Here is a 20,496-nt window from a genome sequence, read left to right as displayed (position 1 = left end):
ATTCTCAAAGGATAATTTTTCTTCATCAAGCTATAGCAGTATTAATTTTATTTTATTGTGACTGAATTATCTCTCTGTTCTTTGCGATCCATAAGAAACTACAGGGGAGGGACGAGCAAGCATGCATGCAGGTCAACATGAATGTCTTCCTCCGTAGCTCTCTACCATGTTTTGAAATAGTCATCAAATCCAGAACGCACAGGCAGCGAGATGCTGGCAGTGAGCTCTTGGGGTCTGCGCCTCTCCTGGCCCCCTGCTGGCATTACAGGGGCACGTGCCACCATTGACTTTTTCTGCTGGGGTAGGGATCCAAAAATCAGACCTTACAGCATAGCCAACATTTTATCTACTGAGCCATCTCCCCAGTTCCCTCCCTGCTTTGTGCTCACAATTGAACCTCCAAACCTGGCACAAAAGGAGCACATTAACATAAAATTAAAACTGCTAAATATGATGGGAATCCAGAGATGTAAGAGCTTTGATCTGAAATCATACCACTGACCCAATTGTATGAAATTAGGCAATTAGCAATTCTATGATTACTTTCTTTATTGGCAAAAATGGATAATAATTACGACTATGCTTCAGAGTTAAAAAACTTTATTAACGATAAAATACATGGTACTTGCTGGGCAGGGTTGGCTCATGCTTTAATCTCAGCACTCGGGAGGCAGAGGCAGGCGGGCGTATCTTTGTGAGTTCAAGGCCAGCCTGGTCTACCAAGTGAGTTCCAGGAAAGGCACAAAGCTACACAGAGAAACCCTGTCTCGAAAAACCAAAAAAAAAAACAAACAACAAAAACAAAAACAAAAAACAAAAAAGTGCTAAGAACACTGGCTGCTCTTCCAGAGGCTCTAAATTCAATTCCCAGCAACCTCATCGTGACTCATAACCATCTAGAATGAGATCAGGTGTCCTCTTCTGGCATGCAGGGATACATGTGGACAGAACACTGTGTACATAATAAATCTTAAAAAAAAAAAAAAAAAATACATGGTACTTGTATACCTAAGCTCTCTATAAAAGTTACATGGCTCAGGTCAGGGGGTGGTGGCTCACACCTTTAATCCCAGCACTTGGGAGGCAGAGGCAGGCGGATCTCTGTGAGTTCGAGGCCAGCCTGGGCTACAGAGTGAGATCCACGAAAGGCACAAAGCTACACAGAGAAACCCTGTCTCGAAAAACAAACAAACAAACAAACAAACAAACAAAAAAGTTACATGGCTCACTGTTATCCTATCATCAGTGACATCAAGATTATCAACATTACTCCAATACAGACTGGATGTAGCTTAAGGGTGTCAACTGACAGAACAGACGTGAGATCAGGTTACACATGTGGTTTGGGGTAGTTAGTTAGGAAGCACTTACTATTTGGTGGCAAAGTGGGGTCTATGCCTAGAGATCAATAGTTGTAACAATTTAGTGTTAACAAGCAGCAAAAATGAGCCTCAGGTTATTGGGGGACATAGGCAAATGGACCTCTGTGAGCTCAAGGCAAGCCTAGTGTACATAAAAAGTTCCCACCAACCTTAGCCACGAATGAGACCCCATCGTCAAATAAACAACCAACCCACAGGTGATGGGCGGCACTTGCTGCCAAGCCTGACAACCTGAGTTGGAAACCCAGAATCAACATGGTGGAAGACAAAGAACTGAGGTTAACAAGAATTGCAGCTCTAACTTCCTGAAAGTGGTTCTCTGGCCTCCACACAGCTGCTGTGGTACAAGCACACCTATAATCTGCCACAGACAAAAAAAAATTTAAATAGCTAAGACAAATAAATATAAATGTCAGTATGGTCAAGGTTTGGGACTGAAAGTGAAAAATGCTAGATTACAATCTGCTTTTTATTTATGATTCTATTAGAAGATTACATGTACAGTTATAACCTTTACATTACCTTAAATCTACTTAGCTAACTGTTACTTTTATTTGCCTATAAGCAGATTATGTTTAATTCTTTTAAGTGTTTTAGCAGCCATACAGACTGTTCAGGATGAACACCTTCCTCATGTCATCTCAAGACTCTGTCTCCTGTTTCTCTGGTGATACTAGAAAGGTGAACACCAGCTTTACCTCTCCTTATGCAGGAGATGCCGATGGTCCTGGGGAGACATGAGAATCTGATTAGAAGATGGCATACGATGGTCTCCTCCTAAGAGTACTTCAGCTAGGCCGGTCAATTGCCTGGACAAGAGTCTACTCCCCTTAGGAATGGTGGTTTACCTAAAGACATGCTAAGGAGAGGGGAGGAACAGTTACCCCTTTTGAGAGAGTGTGCTTACTGCTCCCTTCTGCCTCGCAAGCCCTGCAAAGCTTCCACCAAGCACTTCACAGCCTACTCACTTTTCTGACACACACACACACACACACACACACACACACACACACACAAATCTAGCTTTCTCTTTTTCTTCTTTGTATCTTTTCCTTTTGAATAAGGTCATGCTTCCCTTGATTCTTTGGACTTTCTCACTCTTCTCTGAAGCTCTCCTTCACCTTCAATCATGTGGCTACTTGCTGACCTCCATTACTGAACCTGTCTCATTTCTAGGACTCTAAAATAAAAGGCATAGCTTTCTCTCTTCTGTTATCCATTTCCCTTTTCCTGGCAGCTGTCAAGATTTATAGCTTGCCTGCCCTGTTGTTTTTCTCTCCAATTCTAATAAAATTGTCCTCAGATTTTTCAAGTCAGTTTCTAAATTCTTTATTAACAAGACTAAGAACCAAAACAAGAGAGAAAAATCCCAATTTCCTTGGTAACAAAATAAGTATTATATAATCATTTATTTTTCATATATAAATTATGACATCTAAAATCTTGTTTCAGCTAATTGTAAGATTACAGTATCATAGAATCATACTGCTTAAATTCTTCAAACTACTGTACACAAGGACAACAGACCTAACTAAACGTACATGGCTGTCTGTGAGAAGACATGCTTAGCAGAACTATCTCCCGCACAACAGAAGAAGCAAGGGCCTTTCAGAAGTCTTACACCATGGTCATCACTGTGTGTCATAAACAGTCTCTCAAAGGGAGCAGTCCATCCATATCTGTGTATTATAAGCCTATGTTTTCAGAGCCTTGCTGGTAAGAACATGCTAAACCCATCAACATTACCTTTAAAGGACCAATGACAAGGTGCAGAGTAAAGCATTCACTATCTCTCTCCTTTGAGAATTTAGGAAATAGCAAAGGATAAAAATTATAAAAGTACCCGATTATCCAATGAACTTATTTAGAACAAACTCTTCTCTTTAACGTTAAGGAAATCACTGACAATGACCTTTAAAAAAGAAACCAAATGTTTAACTAAACTTAAGAAGGACCAGATTTGAGTTCACAGGGCTTAAAAATAAAAAATAGATTCCTTTTTTCCCAACAGCAATAAGAAGTTATATCAAAAATAAATTATAAATCCCAGCAATCAGGAGACGGGTCTCTGAGTTTGAGGCCAGCCTGGTCTACATACAGAGTTCCAGAATAGCTAAGGCTACCCAGAGAAACCCTGTCTCAAAAAACCAATAAACAAATAAGTAAGTCAATTCTACATTACTTTAGAATTCTACATTCCTCATCACCTGCTGTTAACTCCTTCTCTAAGGAATGGCACACCCGTGCTGAAGACATACGGTTGCAGCTGAGAGACTGCTTTTTCCCAGTCTCTCTTAGAGTCGGGACCTCAGGCTTCCTTCTCAAAATGGACTAAGAGTAGAGAAAAGAGCAGCCTAACAAAGACACACTCAGGGCTGCAATGATTCCTGATGGCAGACCACATCATAATGACACAGTGAAGAACAACTGGGAAACAGAAAATGAATTAATAATTGGGATAATTCCTTTAACCTACAATTTAAAACTGAAAAATAAATTAAAATAATCAACTCTTCTGTATAAAATCTACTCTGGACCCTTGTAAAGGCCCCAATTTCAGATTTTAGCACCCACATCATATAGCTCACAACCACTTATAATTCCACTTCGACAGGCTCATTGTAGCCTTTGGTTTCGGCAGGCTCTTTACATGCATGTGGAGCATATAAATTCATGCAGGCACAAACACATACAACCCATAACTTTATTTTAAACCATTAAATTCTACTCTGAAAGCATTATTCCATTATGAGATTTTGAATATATATTTAACATTGAATCTCACAAATTCTAAATTATTTGCAGGAACACAATGGTGTGATAGTGACTAGAAGAAGAAAGAATGGAAATGTAGTCATCACCTAACAAAACAATCTCCCAAACATCCCTTGCTCCAACTCATGAATTCTCCATCGTAAAACCATGTATTATCTTGGCACACTTACCCACCTGGGGAAAGATAAAAAAGTAAGAAATTCCAAGGTTCCTGATGCCCTCATCAGCTGAAACCTGGAGTCCAATCCTTTCTATAGCAACTACTGCAGTTAAAGGACCTGTTTCACATGACAATCCAACTCAGAGCCTGTCTCTACCAAACTCACTCATCCTCATACTCATATTCTTTGCCCATATACCTCGTCCCTTGACTAAACCTTTTAACAGCACTTACTAGAAAATGTTAACTTCCTTTTTTTAAGGTGGTTTTATGTGTCATCAGAGCCACTAGAGCTGGTTGTGAGTGAGTTGGTCTACAAAGTGAGTTCCAGGAGAGCCAGGGCTACAAAGAGAAACCCTGTCTTGAAGAGACAAAACAAAACAAAAAAGGAAATTATTGTTTCACAAATTTCATTTATTATTTGGTGATAGTGATACTGTTTAAAATACAAATCAAGTATCTGAACTCTAAATACAAACCAAAACAGCTTCAAAGTCTAAATATTTAATGGCTTTCAGTAAGCCACCACATCAGGATTGGCAGTTATTCTCTTTTAATTCCAAAATCAAATGATGGTTGAAATAGATGTATTTCTCTAACCCTGGCTACACTGTCTTACAGTGATGAAAGGAGAGTGAGAAATACAGACATGGTTAACACATTTGTATGTTTGTATCAAGTTGTCTTTTTTTCCATTTATCTTCTTATATTTTAAGTTCTGAGAAATTAGTTACAATTTAGAAACCTCAAATAATGCCAAAAGATAACTGACAGAAAAGTGAATATGCTAATACCAATTAAAAACTATTATTTTAGGGCTCAAGAAGATCGCTCAGTAGGTAAAGATCCTTGCCACACAAACCTGGCTATCTGAGTTTGATCCCAGGAATCTACATAAACGTGGAAGAAGAAAACAGAGTCAAATTCGTTCTCTGCCCTCCACACACACTGGCTCACCCACTCACACTACACACACACACACACACACACACACACACACACTCTCTCTCACACTACACACACACACACACACACACACACACACACATAATATTTTTAAGTGTTGTTTTTAAGGACTCTATTCAATAATAAATATTTTGGCCTCCTAAAAAAGTACAAATCAATATAAATATCAAGTAAATTAAAAGGTACATTTCAATAAACATTTCCTATCAAATTAAAACCCTGACATTTCATTCATTCTGAGATTCACTTCAGTATAATCAGTGACTGGATAAAGAAGTCACTAAACTTAAGCAATCAAAGAGAAAGCAAAGCTTTCTTGTTTTTCTGCAGGAAGAAACAAAAGCTGGGTATTAACTCAAGGCCAATGGACGGGGCCTACAAGCTAGACAGCTGTAAGGACTGAGGTTACAAGTAGTCCACTAAAAGCTTTGAAAGCACAAAAAATGAACACAAGCAGTACTGCCATGAAACAGCAAGTATCTAATATAAATTCTGCAGTCCATGCAATGTTGATGCTTCTGCTAGAATAAAATCATCTAACTGTGGTTCCCGGCACAGACACACACCCATCCCCCACTGCACACAGCCACTTCACAAACCTCTTGAGTAAATAGGAGTATCCAATGTCCAGGGTGATGGGTGGTCCTGAGGTCTGGAACCAGAGCTGTATACTTTTAGGGGATACTAAGATAAGAACAAAGTGTTTTGTGTTTGTTTAAATCTGAGTCTAGATGTAAAATCTTTGCACCATTATTGGCATAGTTCATAAACTCATTGACTAGGTAAAGTTCAAAGTCAGGATAAATTAAATACATCACAAAAATATTTTGGGACATTTTTATAATCCAAATTAACTAATTCAATTTCCTTAGAAGTTGTCACTACATTTCAAAGGTGCAAATATCCTACAACATGTTTTTACTGCCAACAGGAGTTATTTAAATAAAATTATATAAATCACAAACTGCAACTTAATGAAACAAGACAGCAAAATTAATTCACATGATATCACAATCAAGCATCAACTACTATTTAATACTAAAGGCTTTCTAAAAATCCAACAGAAAGAATGTGTTTTATGTTTGTTTTTACTTTTATTTTTCCTAGAACAGAAAGTAGGATTTACAAGTAAGTGCAAAAAAAGATAAGCAAAGAAGAGCCCAAGACAGAGGCTTCTCTGACTCAATCAAGAGGGCCTGCAACCTGAGCCAAAGGGCACAAACTCCTCCTCACCACTCAAACCTTCAAGGGTGTGAGGGAGGAAACAGATAAAAGGGAGAAATGTGCAAGTTCCTAGATTCAGTAGCCAACTAAGCTCTTTTCACCAAATACCTGATAAAAATGAAGTCAACACTACCAAAGAATTTTGGCTGTAGTTTTAACCAATCCTAAAAAAAAGGAATTTTTTTAAAAAATGAAAAAGACTCATTCACTTTAAGATTTACAATTTCCAGTGAACCAACTGTGTCAGGCATGTGTCTGTAAGATTGAATCTAATTAAGGTAAGGTAGTGTGGAAAAGCATAATTACTTTGCAAGCACCAGTTTTTCTATATTGCAATGAAAGCATACTTAGGAAAAAGCTTATATAAACTTTTTATCACTGGCCTAAGTATTTAAAGTGATAGATACAACTATGCTGCCACACCTTCATTACTGACTGACCTAAAGAAAAGGCATTTGATGCATGTTAAGATGAAAGAATTTAGGCATTGTAGGATCTATAAACATCATAGTCATTATTGTTACTAATTGAAGGAATTCATTGCTAAGTGAAGGAAAGAAAAGTCTGGCCAAAGTCAAAGCCATTTGAAATTTTACATGAAATCTTTATATCCTGTAGCACAAACTATAAATATAAATAAAAATCTTACAGTGAATAGAAAATTAATGGTATTTTAAAATAGAGTACTACTTTAAGATTAACAAAAGTCAAAAGTCAAAGATTTATGCTAAATTTGATATTTAAAAGAAAAAAATCCTAATAAAACACTTAAAAAGACAACCCAGTAAAAAACAGGGTATATTGTTAGTGCCGAAAATAAATTGGCAAGAGCAAGTTTTTCTGCATGAAATCTAAAAACTACACTTTAGAAGACTATTAAGAACAGTGTATTTAACTCAATATTTTTTAAGAGTGGTGTGTGTGTGTGTGTGTGTGTGTGTGTGTGTGTGTGTGTGTATGTGTGTGTACACTTGATTCCACTTGCCTGGAGTCCAAATCCATCAGAGCTCCTGAAACTGTAAGAAGTTGTGAGCTGCCACGTGGGTGCTAGGAACGAATCTGAGTCCTTTGGAAGATCAACAAGGGTTCCTAACCACTGAGCTATCTCATCTCTCCAGCCTCTGAATCTAGCTTAAAAAAATTTTTTTAAGGTTTACTTTTTTGTTGTTTTTGCTTTTGAAGCAGGGTTTTACTATGTAACCCAGACTAGCCTGGAACTCACTATGTACCATCTCAGGATGGCCAGAAACTCATTATGTATCCAAGGCAGGCCTGGAACTTGGTGATCTTCCTGCCTCAGCTTCGCAAGTGCTGGGATTATAGGCATGAATTAATACGCCAGTCCTAAGATTTGTTTTCTATCAGTTATTCCCAAATAAAATTAGTAGAGCCCTTTTTTAAAAGATAGTTTTATTATTTTTTAATTATGTATATGTGTAAGTGTGTATAGGTGCTCATGTAGGCCAACAACATCAGATCCCTTAGAGCTGGAGTTAGAGGTAGCTGCCTGATGTGGGTGCTGGGAACTGAAATCATCTCCTCTGGAAGTGCAGTGCATGCTCTAAACCACCAACACATCTCTCCAGCCCGAGGAGAGATGACTCAGCGGTGAAGAGCCTCTTAATCTGACTTTGTAAATAACAAAATGAATGGTAAACAAGAAAAAATAAACTCTTCCTTTTATGAGAAATAATAAAAAATGTTATTGAAAAGTGTGCCAAATGTATGTGTGTAGATGTAGTAAATATGTGGAATATGTGTGAACATGCGGAGGCCAGAAAAGGATCTGAGGTGTCCTGCTATGTCAATGACCCCATTATTAGGGACAGAGTCTTTCTCTGAATCTGGAGCTAGGCTGGTGGCCAGTAAGCCTCAGTGTGATCCTCTACTTCCCACAGCACTGTGCTTACAGGTGCACAGGCCCTTGCCTGGCTTGTTAAGTAAGTGCTGGGATCAGAATTCAGGTCCTCATGCTTGCATCTACTAACCCACCTCTCCAGCCCCAAGTATGCCAAAACTTTAGGTAGGTAGGTAGGTAGGTAGGTAGGTAGATAGATAGATAGATAGATAGATAGATAGATAGATAGATAGATAGATATAGATAGATAAGGAGGGAGGGAGGGAGGGAGGGAGGGAGGGAGGGAGGGAGGAGAATCCTCTAATATATCACTCAACAGTGAGTGCTTTACAATAAGTGACTAGCAAAGACTATGGAAACAGAAAAACTAAAGAACCACCATTTTTTAGCGTTCTATTCACTGTAGTATTGCTATGAATTGACACCATGACCAAAGCAACTCATAAAGAATAGAGCATTTAACTAGAGGCTTGCTTACAGTTCAGAATTAGTTCACTATCATCATGGTTGGCAACATGGAAAACACATGGCTCTGGGGAGACACATCCTGATCCGAGGGCTGAGAAAGAGAAACAGTGGACTGGGCATGGGCTTTTGAAACCTCAAAGCTGACCCCCAGTGACACACTTCCTCCAGCAAGACCACACCTCCTAATCCTTCAAATTCTTTCAAATCATGCCACTCCCTGAGGACTAAGCATTCAAATATCTGAGCCTGTGGGGCCATTCTTATTCAAACCATCACACAGAGTACTCATTTTCTTAAATTAAATATGTATCTGTGACAAGGAAACATAATCTTCTTAATTCAGTATGAATAATCCTAATCATAACCTGAGTCATGTTAATGAGGTACACCATGAGTTTATACTGTATGGAAAAGGATTATAAGTCAGTTAAGAGTAAATTCAGTAAAATACATACAAACTGATCTCGCCTTTCCCTCATGTGATGGTAATTTTCAGGCAGGTTGAGATTACTAAAGAAAAATACCTACAAAAAAAAATGGAAGTCTATATGGACTTTATTTGACAAAAGATATATATTCTTACATGAGACAGGTTAAAGGAACCTGGCCAGTCAACCAGTTAAGACAACATAGAGAGGGCTAGAGAGATGGGTCAGAGGTTGAGAACAGTGACTGCTCTTCCAGAGGACCTGGGTTCAATTCCCACCACCCACATGGCAGCGCACAACTGTCTGTAACTCCAGGATCCAACATCCTCACAGACATACATGCAGGCAAAACACCAATACACATAAAATAAAAACAAATCAGTTATTTTTTTAAAAAGACACCAGAGATGAATAGTTGGTCAATTGAAGAGTCCAGTGACTATAAATGGGCAAAAGAGGACTCCCTGAAATGATGACAAGGTTCCACACTATGAGGAGAGTAGTGGTTATACAATTTGTCAAAGCTCATTTAAACATGTGTACGTGCAAAGGATCCATAAATGTTAGTGAATATATAAACTGTGGTTCAAAAACAGTGATGAAACAAAAATAAAAAATTCATGACACAAGTGTAATGTCTTTTGAAAAACATAGTATTCCAATAAAGATTAAAACTATAATCTGATATTGTTTAAAAGCTTTAAATTACTTTCACAGATATGATGTCATCGTCAATGGAATTAACCTTACCTCTCTAAAATAGGAGATTGCCCCAACCACGTTTTATGCATGTGAGCACTGAAGCTACTAGAGTGACTAACCAAAAGACTGAAGGCACCACATGGCACCCAGGACTCCCAAACCCACAGGTTCCCTCACTAACACCACACAGTAAACAATAAATGCTAAGTCCTTTCATCCGCAAAACTATTAAGTCTCATATATGGTAACATTGAATCTGCACAATATCCCTATACAAAGTATTATATTAGTGTCCCAAATTATCTTATATTGACAAATACCTTCCTTCCTACCCAAATATCCAATAAACTAAGACTAAATATTTGTTTATTTAATCAGTCTATATCATTCTATTAGCCTATGTTCTTGTCACACACATAATTAAATAATTAACAGCATAGTGAAAAATAATCTCAATATAAACACCTAAAAACCAGGTAAAAATCCCACAGAACAACAAATTATTCAAACAAAAATATCTACATGTCAAGTTGTTTCCAAACCTGTTTCCACCTGATACTTCCAACAGTTCATACTGTTGGAACATTTTGGATAAGGTCTCACTCTGTGGCCTAGCTAGGTGGAACAGCTAGGTCCCAATGATCTTCCTACCTTAGCCTCTCAAGCTGTTGGGACTATAGGTGTGCTATATATGAAACAAGATTACTTATCATAAAACTGTTACACATTAAACAATATTAGTTATTGTAAACTATGATTAAAAATTTTAAAGTTCACTGTAATAAAAATTAAGCTATCAATATTATGCAACGTATTTTACCAAACTTTAATGAATGCTTAAAGAAGACCAATTCGGAAGCTGGGGAGAGATGGCTCTTCACACCTTTGTCCCCTCAAAATAGGGTCAACAGGCATGAATCTCTATGCTCTGCAAAAGACTTGTTTTTCCCTACTATATTGAATATGAGCTAAGAAGTGTTTAAATTTTCATGAAATCCAAAAGCTCAGAGGTAACTGAAAGGCATATTAGATATCACTAGATAAAGTGGGTTGTTACCTATTTAGTTAGTTGTTTTTTTGGTTTTTTGTTTGTTTTTTTTTTTTAATGTGTTTTGAACAGTCATTTAAAAGGCATGCACAAGGCTCTGGGCTCATTAAAAGGGGAAAGAACAGGAGAAGGGAGAGCAGAAAGGCAGGAAACAGAGTGGGAAATGTAAGAAATGCAGGTACATTTTAAAAAGGTACTCAACTTACTTCTCAATTAAAATGAAATACAGGTACATTTTAAACAGGTGCCCAACTTACTTCTCAATTTAAAACAAGTATGACTAATGGCCAATTTTTTTAAACTCTTCACATCAGGAAGGGGAAGAGGCATGTTAAACAGCCTTGAAAACAATAATCACATATATTCAGCATGTGAAAAATATAATCATGCCAATGTATATATGACAAAAGTTAGATGTGATTCATTAGCAACATAATATTAGGAAAAGGCCCTGAAATGAGAAAACACTGAAGTAAATGTCTTCATATATTATTAAGATGAACTATGTTTGTTTGTTTTGAAACAAGATCTCACTCTACATTGTTAGCTGGGGTCAAATTCAGAGATCCTCTTGCTCCTGAGATCAAAGGTGTGTGTCATCCTGTCAGGTTTAAATATTTTTAATCCTTTCAAATGTTTGAGGTTTTAAAAAAGATGTAGTTATTTATTTTTCTTTATGTGTGCATGCAAAATACACAGAGGCCAGGAGGCCAGAAGAGAATGTCTGATCCCCTGAAGCTGCAGTCAAAAATGGGTTGTAAGCTACCCACATGGGTACTGGTAACTGAACATGAACAGCAAGTTCTTTTATCATCTGAGCATGCTCTCCAACAGTTTAACATTAAATACAATGTTGACTAACCTGGGCATAGCACTTAAATGTTTCATGTGTTTAAATGTCAGTCATCTCTAAATAGCTAATAAGACTTAATAACACTTTTGGTTACTATAATTTTTTTTTTTTTTTTCTGTTTCCTTGTTTGTTTTGGACAGGCTGTAGCACAAACTAGCTATCGACATTAAACGATGCCCCTGCTTCCACTCCCCTGGAACTGGGATTTCAGGCATGCATGAGTATACTCAGCCATAATTACTTTTAATTCTTTAATTTCCATTAGTGAGGTGTTTCCTAAGCCAAGTAATAAGAGGAACATGAAACATATGAAACCTCTGTAATGCAAATATTTATATTATTTGTGAAGATGAAAATATAACTTAAAGACTATAAAAAGAAAATACTAGTAACTGAGAAGAACTCAGGACCTCTGGAGCAGGCAGTGCTCTCCACTGCTGAGCCATCTCTCCAGCCCAGAAAATGTCTTTTGCTGTGTTTTGGTTCTGTCTTTGCAAGAGTGTCCAAGTCTCTTGGAATAGACTTACAGGCAGTTGTGAGCTGCCTGATGTAGGTGCTGGGAACAGAACCTAGGTTCTCTGTAAGAAGCAAAAATGTTCTTAACCCTTCAGCCACGTCTCAGGCTTAAAAAAAAAAAAAGTTTATATTAAAATTTTTATGACATATTCAATGGCAAAGAATCCCAAACACACTACCATGTAACATGTGAAAAGCCTCACCAGGGATATAGGCTGCGAAGAGGTCAGGAAGAACTATCTATCACATGCAATTGATCTTATTTTCATGAGTGAGATAAAGACTTGGGAAATCAGTATCAAAATCTATATAAAGAAAAATGTACACATCAATATCAAATTACTTACCATGTAATTCCTCTAAAATGTTCAATCTTATTAAAACCTTGTATTTCAAAAAACAAAAAAAACAAAAAACACCAGTGACCCTGCCCGGGCAACTAAAACATATTTCTACCTACAATCTGATCTTAGAGGTGGTTTTTTAACTTACTGATATAAAGAAGCTGATAGGAGTATTAGTTATTGGCACTCACACAATAATTGTATTCTAGTTTGATCAATTTTCTTGGCAAGACCCTTGACCAGGAATACTTGTACTTTGTGCTCTGCACTGGATTCTTGAGCAGTTCCTATTAGATGGGGACATACAGAGCTCAGTAACAAAATGCTTGCCAAGCATGCATAACTAAAAGAAATGAAATGTAACAAAATTCACAAATTTAATAGTTATCCATTGTTAGTTCTTCATAAAATGTGTTACTGAACATCATCAATGAATGATTCATTATTAAAATGAGCCAGAATACATAGGCCAATTTTCTTCCTTCCTTTCTTTCTTTCTTTCTTTTTTTTTTTTTTTGATTTTGAGACAGGGTTTCTCTGTGTAGTTTTGGAGGCTATCCTGGATCTCACTCTGTAGACCAGGCTAGCCTCAAACTCACAGAGATCTGCCTGACTCTGCCTCCGGAGTGCTGGGATTAAAGGCATGCGCCACCACTGCCCAACCTCATAGGTCAATTTTCTAACCACAAAAACATGATCACTTAAAACACATTCACAGTAGAAATCACATGAAGATTGTCATTTTAAATCACCAGTGGTCACTATCTATCAACACTTGAATCTAACTCCCTTTACCTATGTTATCTAAAGACAGGGGAAGCACACCCCTATGTACATGTCCAACTTCAGGATTTAGATATCACAAGAACTCCAAGTTTAATTACATTAATGTCAACAGATTTTAAATATAATCATATACCTAATTTACAGAGCTACATACAAAATTTACTACAAAGAACTGCCTATCAAAACAACTCACTTGCTATGAAATAAAGAGGATATGCAGTTCTTTGTAGGAAATATCTTTAAGAAATAAAAAATTCTTGGGTCCCTTGGCATCAATTTTAAAGATTAAGGACCCTTAAAACCATTTATTTTGATTCCTCAAATGTGTAATATTAGAAATGTGCTCGGAATACTATGGTACATGTACTTTAGGGTACAAACAAGCCAAGTATCAGGAAGCCAAGGACACTGAGCTCAACACCTTCAAGCTAGAGTGAGAGAGTCAACTCCACAAAGTTGTCCTCTGATCTCCACAACAGCACTTCAACACACACAACCACACACACACATCACCTACAGACACACAAAAATAATAAACTATCGTAAAAGCCAACCTGACATAAATACTTCACAGACACTGGTCTAGCTGAACATTTAAAATTTCTAATTATGATTTATACCTATTCTTATATAGCAAACTAGTATAAAAATATAATGAAGGAAATTTAACCTAAAAAGTTGTCATGCATTTTGAAAATGTTTATATAGTAAAACTAATAACTAGATTAAAAAGCATTTTTAAAATGTTATAGTCTGGAATCACAACCTGATTGTATAGGGATGTTCACAGTTCCCTAAATACTTCATTTACAACCATCTAACTTTTACTTTGTCTCACTAAAATGAGCAAGAATTCTGCCTTCTTCAATGTAATACTTCACAAATGTATAATTTATTTGTGCATCTCAATTTTATTTGTCAATCTCAATTTTAAAAGCTAAGAGTCCTCATTTAAGCACTGTGCTTTCACATGTACAGAGGTATATGAGGGGTACTAAAAAGCAATGTTTATACTATAGAAACTGCAATAGAATTTGAAGTTTCCCAGCAATATATTTTTAATTCAATGTACACAGGAATGTTAATCTCATATCTAGCAAATAGCTTAAAGTGGATGCTTCACAGGTCTAAGTGCTCACACTGCTTAATAAAAAGGCTAGTATTTTAATATATTTCTATTTCTTTTTAAAATATATTTTAAAACCAAAACAAATAAAACCAAATTATAACAAGGTGTGATCAAGCAAAGAAAAAAGTGCTATTTTTTCATTTATCATCTATAAAACAAATTTATGACATCATAAAAAACAATTTAACAACCTAAAAAAGGTTGAAAGGGGAAGAAGAGCCCAAGAAAATAATTTATCAATTTTAGTTATTCAATCTAAGAAATTTTCAAAAAGAAAAAAAAATACAACAGAATATGCAATACAAACTTAATAGGCTCTATCCAGGCACCTATTTCCTATTTAAATTGTTCCATTTCACAGAGTATGCCTATCCTTCCACAGTGAACAGCCAGGCCTTTGGGAAAGGAAAAAACAAATCCCCCAGCAAAGGCTGCCAGCCAAAGCACTGGAGCACAACAGGTTAAACAGCATGGTCTCCTAGGCTCCGCCTGGTTATAGGTGGATTGAAAATGGTCTTCTTTGGGGAGTGCCGCATAAACGTTACTAAGAACAAATAACACAGTATCCAACTTTTAGCAGAGTAACTTTAGTATTCCAGACATGGATCCATGCCAGTCAACACGCAGTGTACAATTCATTCAGTTCCTTTTAACTTAGATAGTAAACCACATAAACCTCTTTCCTCATAAGCCTTTCTATCCGTGACCTCAGCAGAGAATTTTTATTTCCTTTACTTGCAAACTGTAAACTCTTCTCAACTCTGAAGCAATTAGTTAATAGAAATGGATTTATGAGAAAAAGGTATTTATTGTTTCCTGGGGAATTTTTTTTAATGGGAAACAAAGATCTTCCCTTTGGTATTTAAGCATTTTAAAAAACTATAATGCAATTGTAGAAATTTACCATGTAACCAACTATCAGGTTTTAAACAGCCTTTGGCTACTTTTTTTTCTTTTTTTAAGTTCAGTCTCTTTTTAAAGAGACAGTATTCCTGGATCAATAACCTAAGAAGGAACAGTTCTTAACCACTGAGCCATCTCTCCAGCACGAGGGAACAGTTCTTAAAGGTGTGGTTACCAAGAATCTTTTCTGGCATTTCTTTAAATCCACTCTTCATTATCAATTTCCTATTTCATTTTACTATAAAACTAAATTATTTTGACATAAACCTGCAAGTGACTATAGATGTTAAAACAGTACAGGTGATACTGTCATTACAGGTATCTGAACAGAGAGTAGCTATACTTTCTTACGACAAGCAAATTGTTTGGCTTTTTAAAAACTTTCAAGGATCCACGGGTGCCTCTTCTTGTATTTCCCATTCATTCATTAGGCATAGGCAATATGAAGTCAATAATACTGGATGCTAAATTTCATTGTCCAATGAAGGGAAGATTTATTAAACAACATCAACCCAAGCCCAATCAGCAAAATACCAGGCTCTACTTCCTATTTAGAAAAACATATCCTAGAAGGAATTCGTACACATGCCCTAAAAACTGGACAATCGCCTGATTTTAACTAATATTTTCATTTTTCAATATACTTAAGAGTGCATTTTTTATTATTACAGACCAACTCCCACACATTGAACCAGGCAAAGAGGGGATTAAGAAGTCTGGCTTACTTGGTGTACAAATACATCCACTGGGATATCCAAGGGGTTTCCCTCTCGGTTTATCATGGAGATGAATCCGAAACCCATGCGCACATTGAACCACTTACAGTGGCCCTTTCCGTGCAGAACCTGGGATTCCTCCTCGGCCAGCTCAGGCAGCTTTTCTGGCTCTTCACCTTTGCTTGCCCCGCCTGACATGGAATAGGACAAAAAGTCGGTTAGCCTGCATTTCTACATTGTGCTCAACGGAAGAAAAAAAAATATATGTATTTTTTTGCTTGTGGGAAGAGGAAGAGAAGCTAGAAAACAAAAAGGTGGTTAATGTTTTCCTGCTTTAAAAAATATCTAAAACAAAAGGGTTAAAAGCAAAGCCAGGGAGAGGAAGCCACAGTGCTGCATCACTCACACCAGCTTGCACGTTTCTGCACATCCGCATACTTTTTCATGTATCTCCGTTGCTCCTTAACGTTCTACAGCTACAGCCTGTGACACTCCACTCTCATAGTGCTGACCTAATACTATTCCAATTTACACAGAGTAATTTTCCAGCGAGACTGGCTTTTCTAGCAAGCAGGAAGAGAAAATAGAAATGCTGAGGAGGGCTGGCTACTGGTTAATGCACATGCGGCAGACGGGAATCCCGGGTTATTTGCAATGTGCATTCATTCCCCTCCCCCTAACTTTCAATTAAAGTTAGGGTAGAATGGGGGAGGGGGCAGGTGTATAAAAGTTTTCTTGGTCTCACTAACTGAAACTACGCGTAATCACACGCACACAATTCAAACAATAGCCCCCTGAAAGCTTTTCAAGTTGTGAATCGGTGTGGGCGGTACAAAACATTTTGGAGATCTGTAACAATAGGTTTTTGCCGAAGCCCCATGGCACTATGAGGGGGTGGGGAAGCAATGCCCAGTTATTAGGGTAAAGGGGGACAGGCGAGAAGGGGTGAGAAACTGGGTAGTGGGGAGAAGCTAGGGAGAAAAGAAGAAAGAAATCACAGTAAAACAATAGAAAAGAAAATTAACCTTCGGCCATGTTGCCCCACCGGCCCTCGGCTTCCAACTCGAGAGATGAAAACTTTCCCTTTGGACCGGAGTGATCTTCAGCATCCGTCTAACATCTTGATTTTGTGCGATCACAAATTTAGTTCGCATGGTCTAATGTGCTTTCCTTCTTTTGATTTTTTTCTCTTCTCTCTCCAGTTTCTGGCCCCCTGAGCACACGTGACTTTGTCAATTACATGCTTTCTTGCTACTAATTTCACCTCGGATCCTTAAGGGGCTGGCAAGAGGAAGAGATAACCAATCGCCATTTCATCTGTGCTGACATCAAAATAATTTATGAATGAACACGGAAAACTCAAACATGTTATCTTAAAGACAACTTGGGAGGCTTCTTCATGATTAATCAGAATGCTAATTTTGTACTGTTTAAACACAACGAAGGGTCCTTGTTTAGAAAAGCGACAGTCGGTATTTGTGCACACGCGTGCTCCACACACAAGCCTCTCTAATCTCATAGGGGGAGCCATTTAAATAAAGCAACTGACGTTATGATTCCCCCACTCACACACCCCACAGGCAATCTGCTATTCCACAGCACCAAACTACCTTAGGGACGTTAACTTAATATTTAATTCGTGGAGGAAAATATGTAATTCCTAAGCCCAAATTTAAATTTAATTAACCACTAATTTCAGATATTGGTAACATAAACCTACTAAAAGGCAAAAGCACTCCTAATTCCAATTTGAAATTTTTTCAAATTTAAAATAAAATCCTACTGGAAAAAAAATCCGCTATTAATTTTCTATCAAATAATGCTGCTCATTTCAGAATATTTTTGAGAGGTATAGTAAGAAATTGTACTTCACAGGTTTCTCCGCCATCTCTTTCCGGGGGAGGAGATGTGATTAATGACTTCCTAAATAACAGCCCAGTTTTCCAGTCTAACATAGAGTGAACCTCAATCAGTGGTGATTGTTCCCCAAGAGCAGGGGACTCAGGGCGGAGGGGGAGGGGAGGCGTGAGGAGGTGAAGAGAATGCGGGAGAGGCTGCCTTGGAAGAAAGCCTGCATTGCTGGCCTAGGGAGAAGGCACATGGGGAAAGGTAATTCGGTGTAAGATGAACTGGACCCTGACATCTTACAAGTCTACTGCCAGCAAGGAGAACGGTCAAATACACGAAACTGCAACGAGGTGGGCTCCTCGTCCCTTCCTGTCGGCCCCCTGCATCAAAACACTTCTTGCTTTTCAAACTGGATTTATCGTGTTTATAACAATATTAACTACCTTATTGAATGTTTTAAAATATTACATATTATATATTAACTAGAAATGTCTCATTTCTTTAAAATACAAAATGTTACCTGTTTTGAAACATTATAAGGCTCCCACCAGTCTTTTGCTGCCCCATCCCCCCATTTTCTTAAACAAGCAGTTTACAGAAAAACTGTAGATACCACTTCCCTTCTTCAAAGCTACAGCTGACCCTCCCCCATGCCGGCACCCCTCACCCCATCTCTCAAGCAAGCCCACACTCTAACAGTGCTTCACACAAACTAAAATGTTAGGATTATGAAAAATCCACATACACCTATTAAAATCCCTTCTCATACTGAAAAACTAAAAACAAATTTAAACTAATTGGCTCAGATCTGAAAATAATCAGTGCATAAAGAAATTATTTTCAGCTGTTAGTGATAAATGGTGTCAATCAAAACTGATCAATTTGGAAAGTTTTTTTTTTTTTTTCATCTGTTTCTTTCTTTTATTGTTCTGGGGAAAGAGGCAAGCTTTTATTTATTTTGAGAAGGATAACAATGTGCCAGCTGGTGGAGAGGAAAAAAAAACCTAAAAGTCCAAACCATTTTCCAAGTGTAACAAGTCCCACATTCTGAAGAGGTTGTTTGCTAAAGGATTTACTAAACTCTATTTTAATAATAGAAATGGATTACTACAAAAGTTGTTACAATATATAATTCTGAATGTATTTGTTTTGTAATTTAAGGAATTACTTTTAAAAAAATCTACTATCAAATAACCTGAATATGTATGTATTCATGAAAATTGGGATAGTGCAAAAGTATCATAAAATTAACAGGCTTGTAAATTTTGGGTTGTTTATGGTTAATTACATTGTATCTACAAGTTTGCTTTATTTGTAAGTGTTTACTAGTAAGAATCAAAGAACAATAAGTGGATTCTGAGTCCTTGCCTTCTTAAATTTGACAAATTTCAGATATATTCATAGTATGTATAAAGTAGGAACACCACTGCTGAACTACATTGGATAGTACAGTTATGGGATTCAGTTGTGCCTGATTAGAGGCCTCCAGTATTCAAAGCATTAAGGTAGGGTTCACCAGACTGGTCACTGGTGTCAGAGGTTATCAATCCATTCATTTCCTGAAAGGGACATCAGCCTTTCAAGTTATGTAGAAGGCTTTTCCAACTGGGAACCCTGAGAAAATCTCTAAAATTCATTCACAAAGAATTTAAGGCACAACCATTTACACACCTTGGGGCTGGGGAATAGAGGGGGAAAGAGAGGGAAGAGAAGGCTAGAAAGAAGCAGGAAGGAAGCTGGGAAGGGGGAGAAGGAGACACACAACCTCATCAACTCAGGACTATGGCACTGTCTTTTAAGTAGATTATTCTTGCCTGCCCCGTCCCCAAATCTTTTGAGCCTTTTTATAAACTGACCATAAGCTCTTAAGGCTCAGAATGCTTCTTTCACATAAAATGGTTCTTATGAGTCTCCTACAATGCTTTTCAATTTGTCACCTTCGCAAGTCTTCTGGTTTTAATTTTTTTCTCATTTCCTACTTGTTTTTAGTGCCAGAAAGACCTGCGTTTGACTAAAATGCATGTTTTAAACCTTCAAAAGCCAAATGTTTCACAGCTTGATTTATCATAGCTCTTCCAAAATGTCTTTAAAATTAGCTCAAGTCCTACACTAACTCCTCAACTCAAGACAGGAGGGAGCAGATGAAAAGCAATCTATCATGTGTCCTTTGGTTATCACACTTAGGTTTTCCAACTTTTAAAGGTGGTACACATTTTCTCATCTGAGCCACTCCCCAACACCACAATGCAAGGACCTCCATCCTTGCTCACTTTTAGTTCCTGTGTGACTTCTATTAAATCATGAACAGTGCTTTGGTTGTTTTGAAAACTGTGAGGGGCTGTGGCACAGCTGAGACTTTGTCTTGTTCTCTAGCAAGTAAGGAGAGGTCT

General features: G+C 37.4%; 1 protein-coding gene across 6 annotated transcripts in view; it reads right to left on the bottom strand.

Annotated features, from left to right (window-relative positions):
• Positions 1-20,496, bottom strand: part of Lin28b (lin-28 homolog B) — a 102,563-nt gene that overhangs the window by 67,908 nt on the left and 14,159 nt on the right. For 4 of the 6 annotated variants that reach the window (XM_036169227.1, XM_036169226.1, XM_036169225.1 and 1 more), the window contains one exon: positions 16,268-16,449. In XM_036169227.1, coding sequence (XP_036025120.1) covers positions 16,268-16,449 — 182 coding nt within the window. Of the gene's footprint in view, positions 1-16,267; positions 16,450-17,283; positions 18,478-20,496 lie in introns of those variants that run through there. The other 2 variants (XM_036169228.1, XM_036169230.1) reach the window with 1 other exon arrangement.

This window comes from Onychomys torridus, chromosome 19 (assembly GCF_903995425.1).
Source record: "Onychomys torridus chromosome 19, mOncTor1.1, whole genome shotgun sequence".
Lineage (NCBI taxonomy): Eukaryota > Metazoa > Chordata > Mammalia > Rodentia > Cricetidae > Onychomys > Onychomys torridus.
The sequence above is the reverse complement of the archived record's forward strand: the minus strand, read 5'-3'. Positions and strand labels throughout refer to the sequence as shown.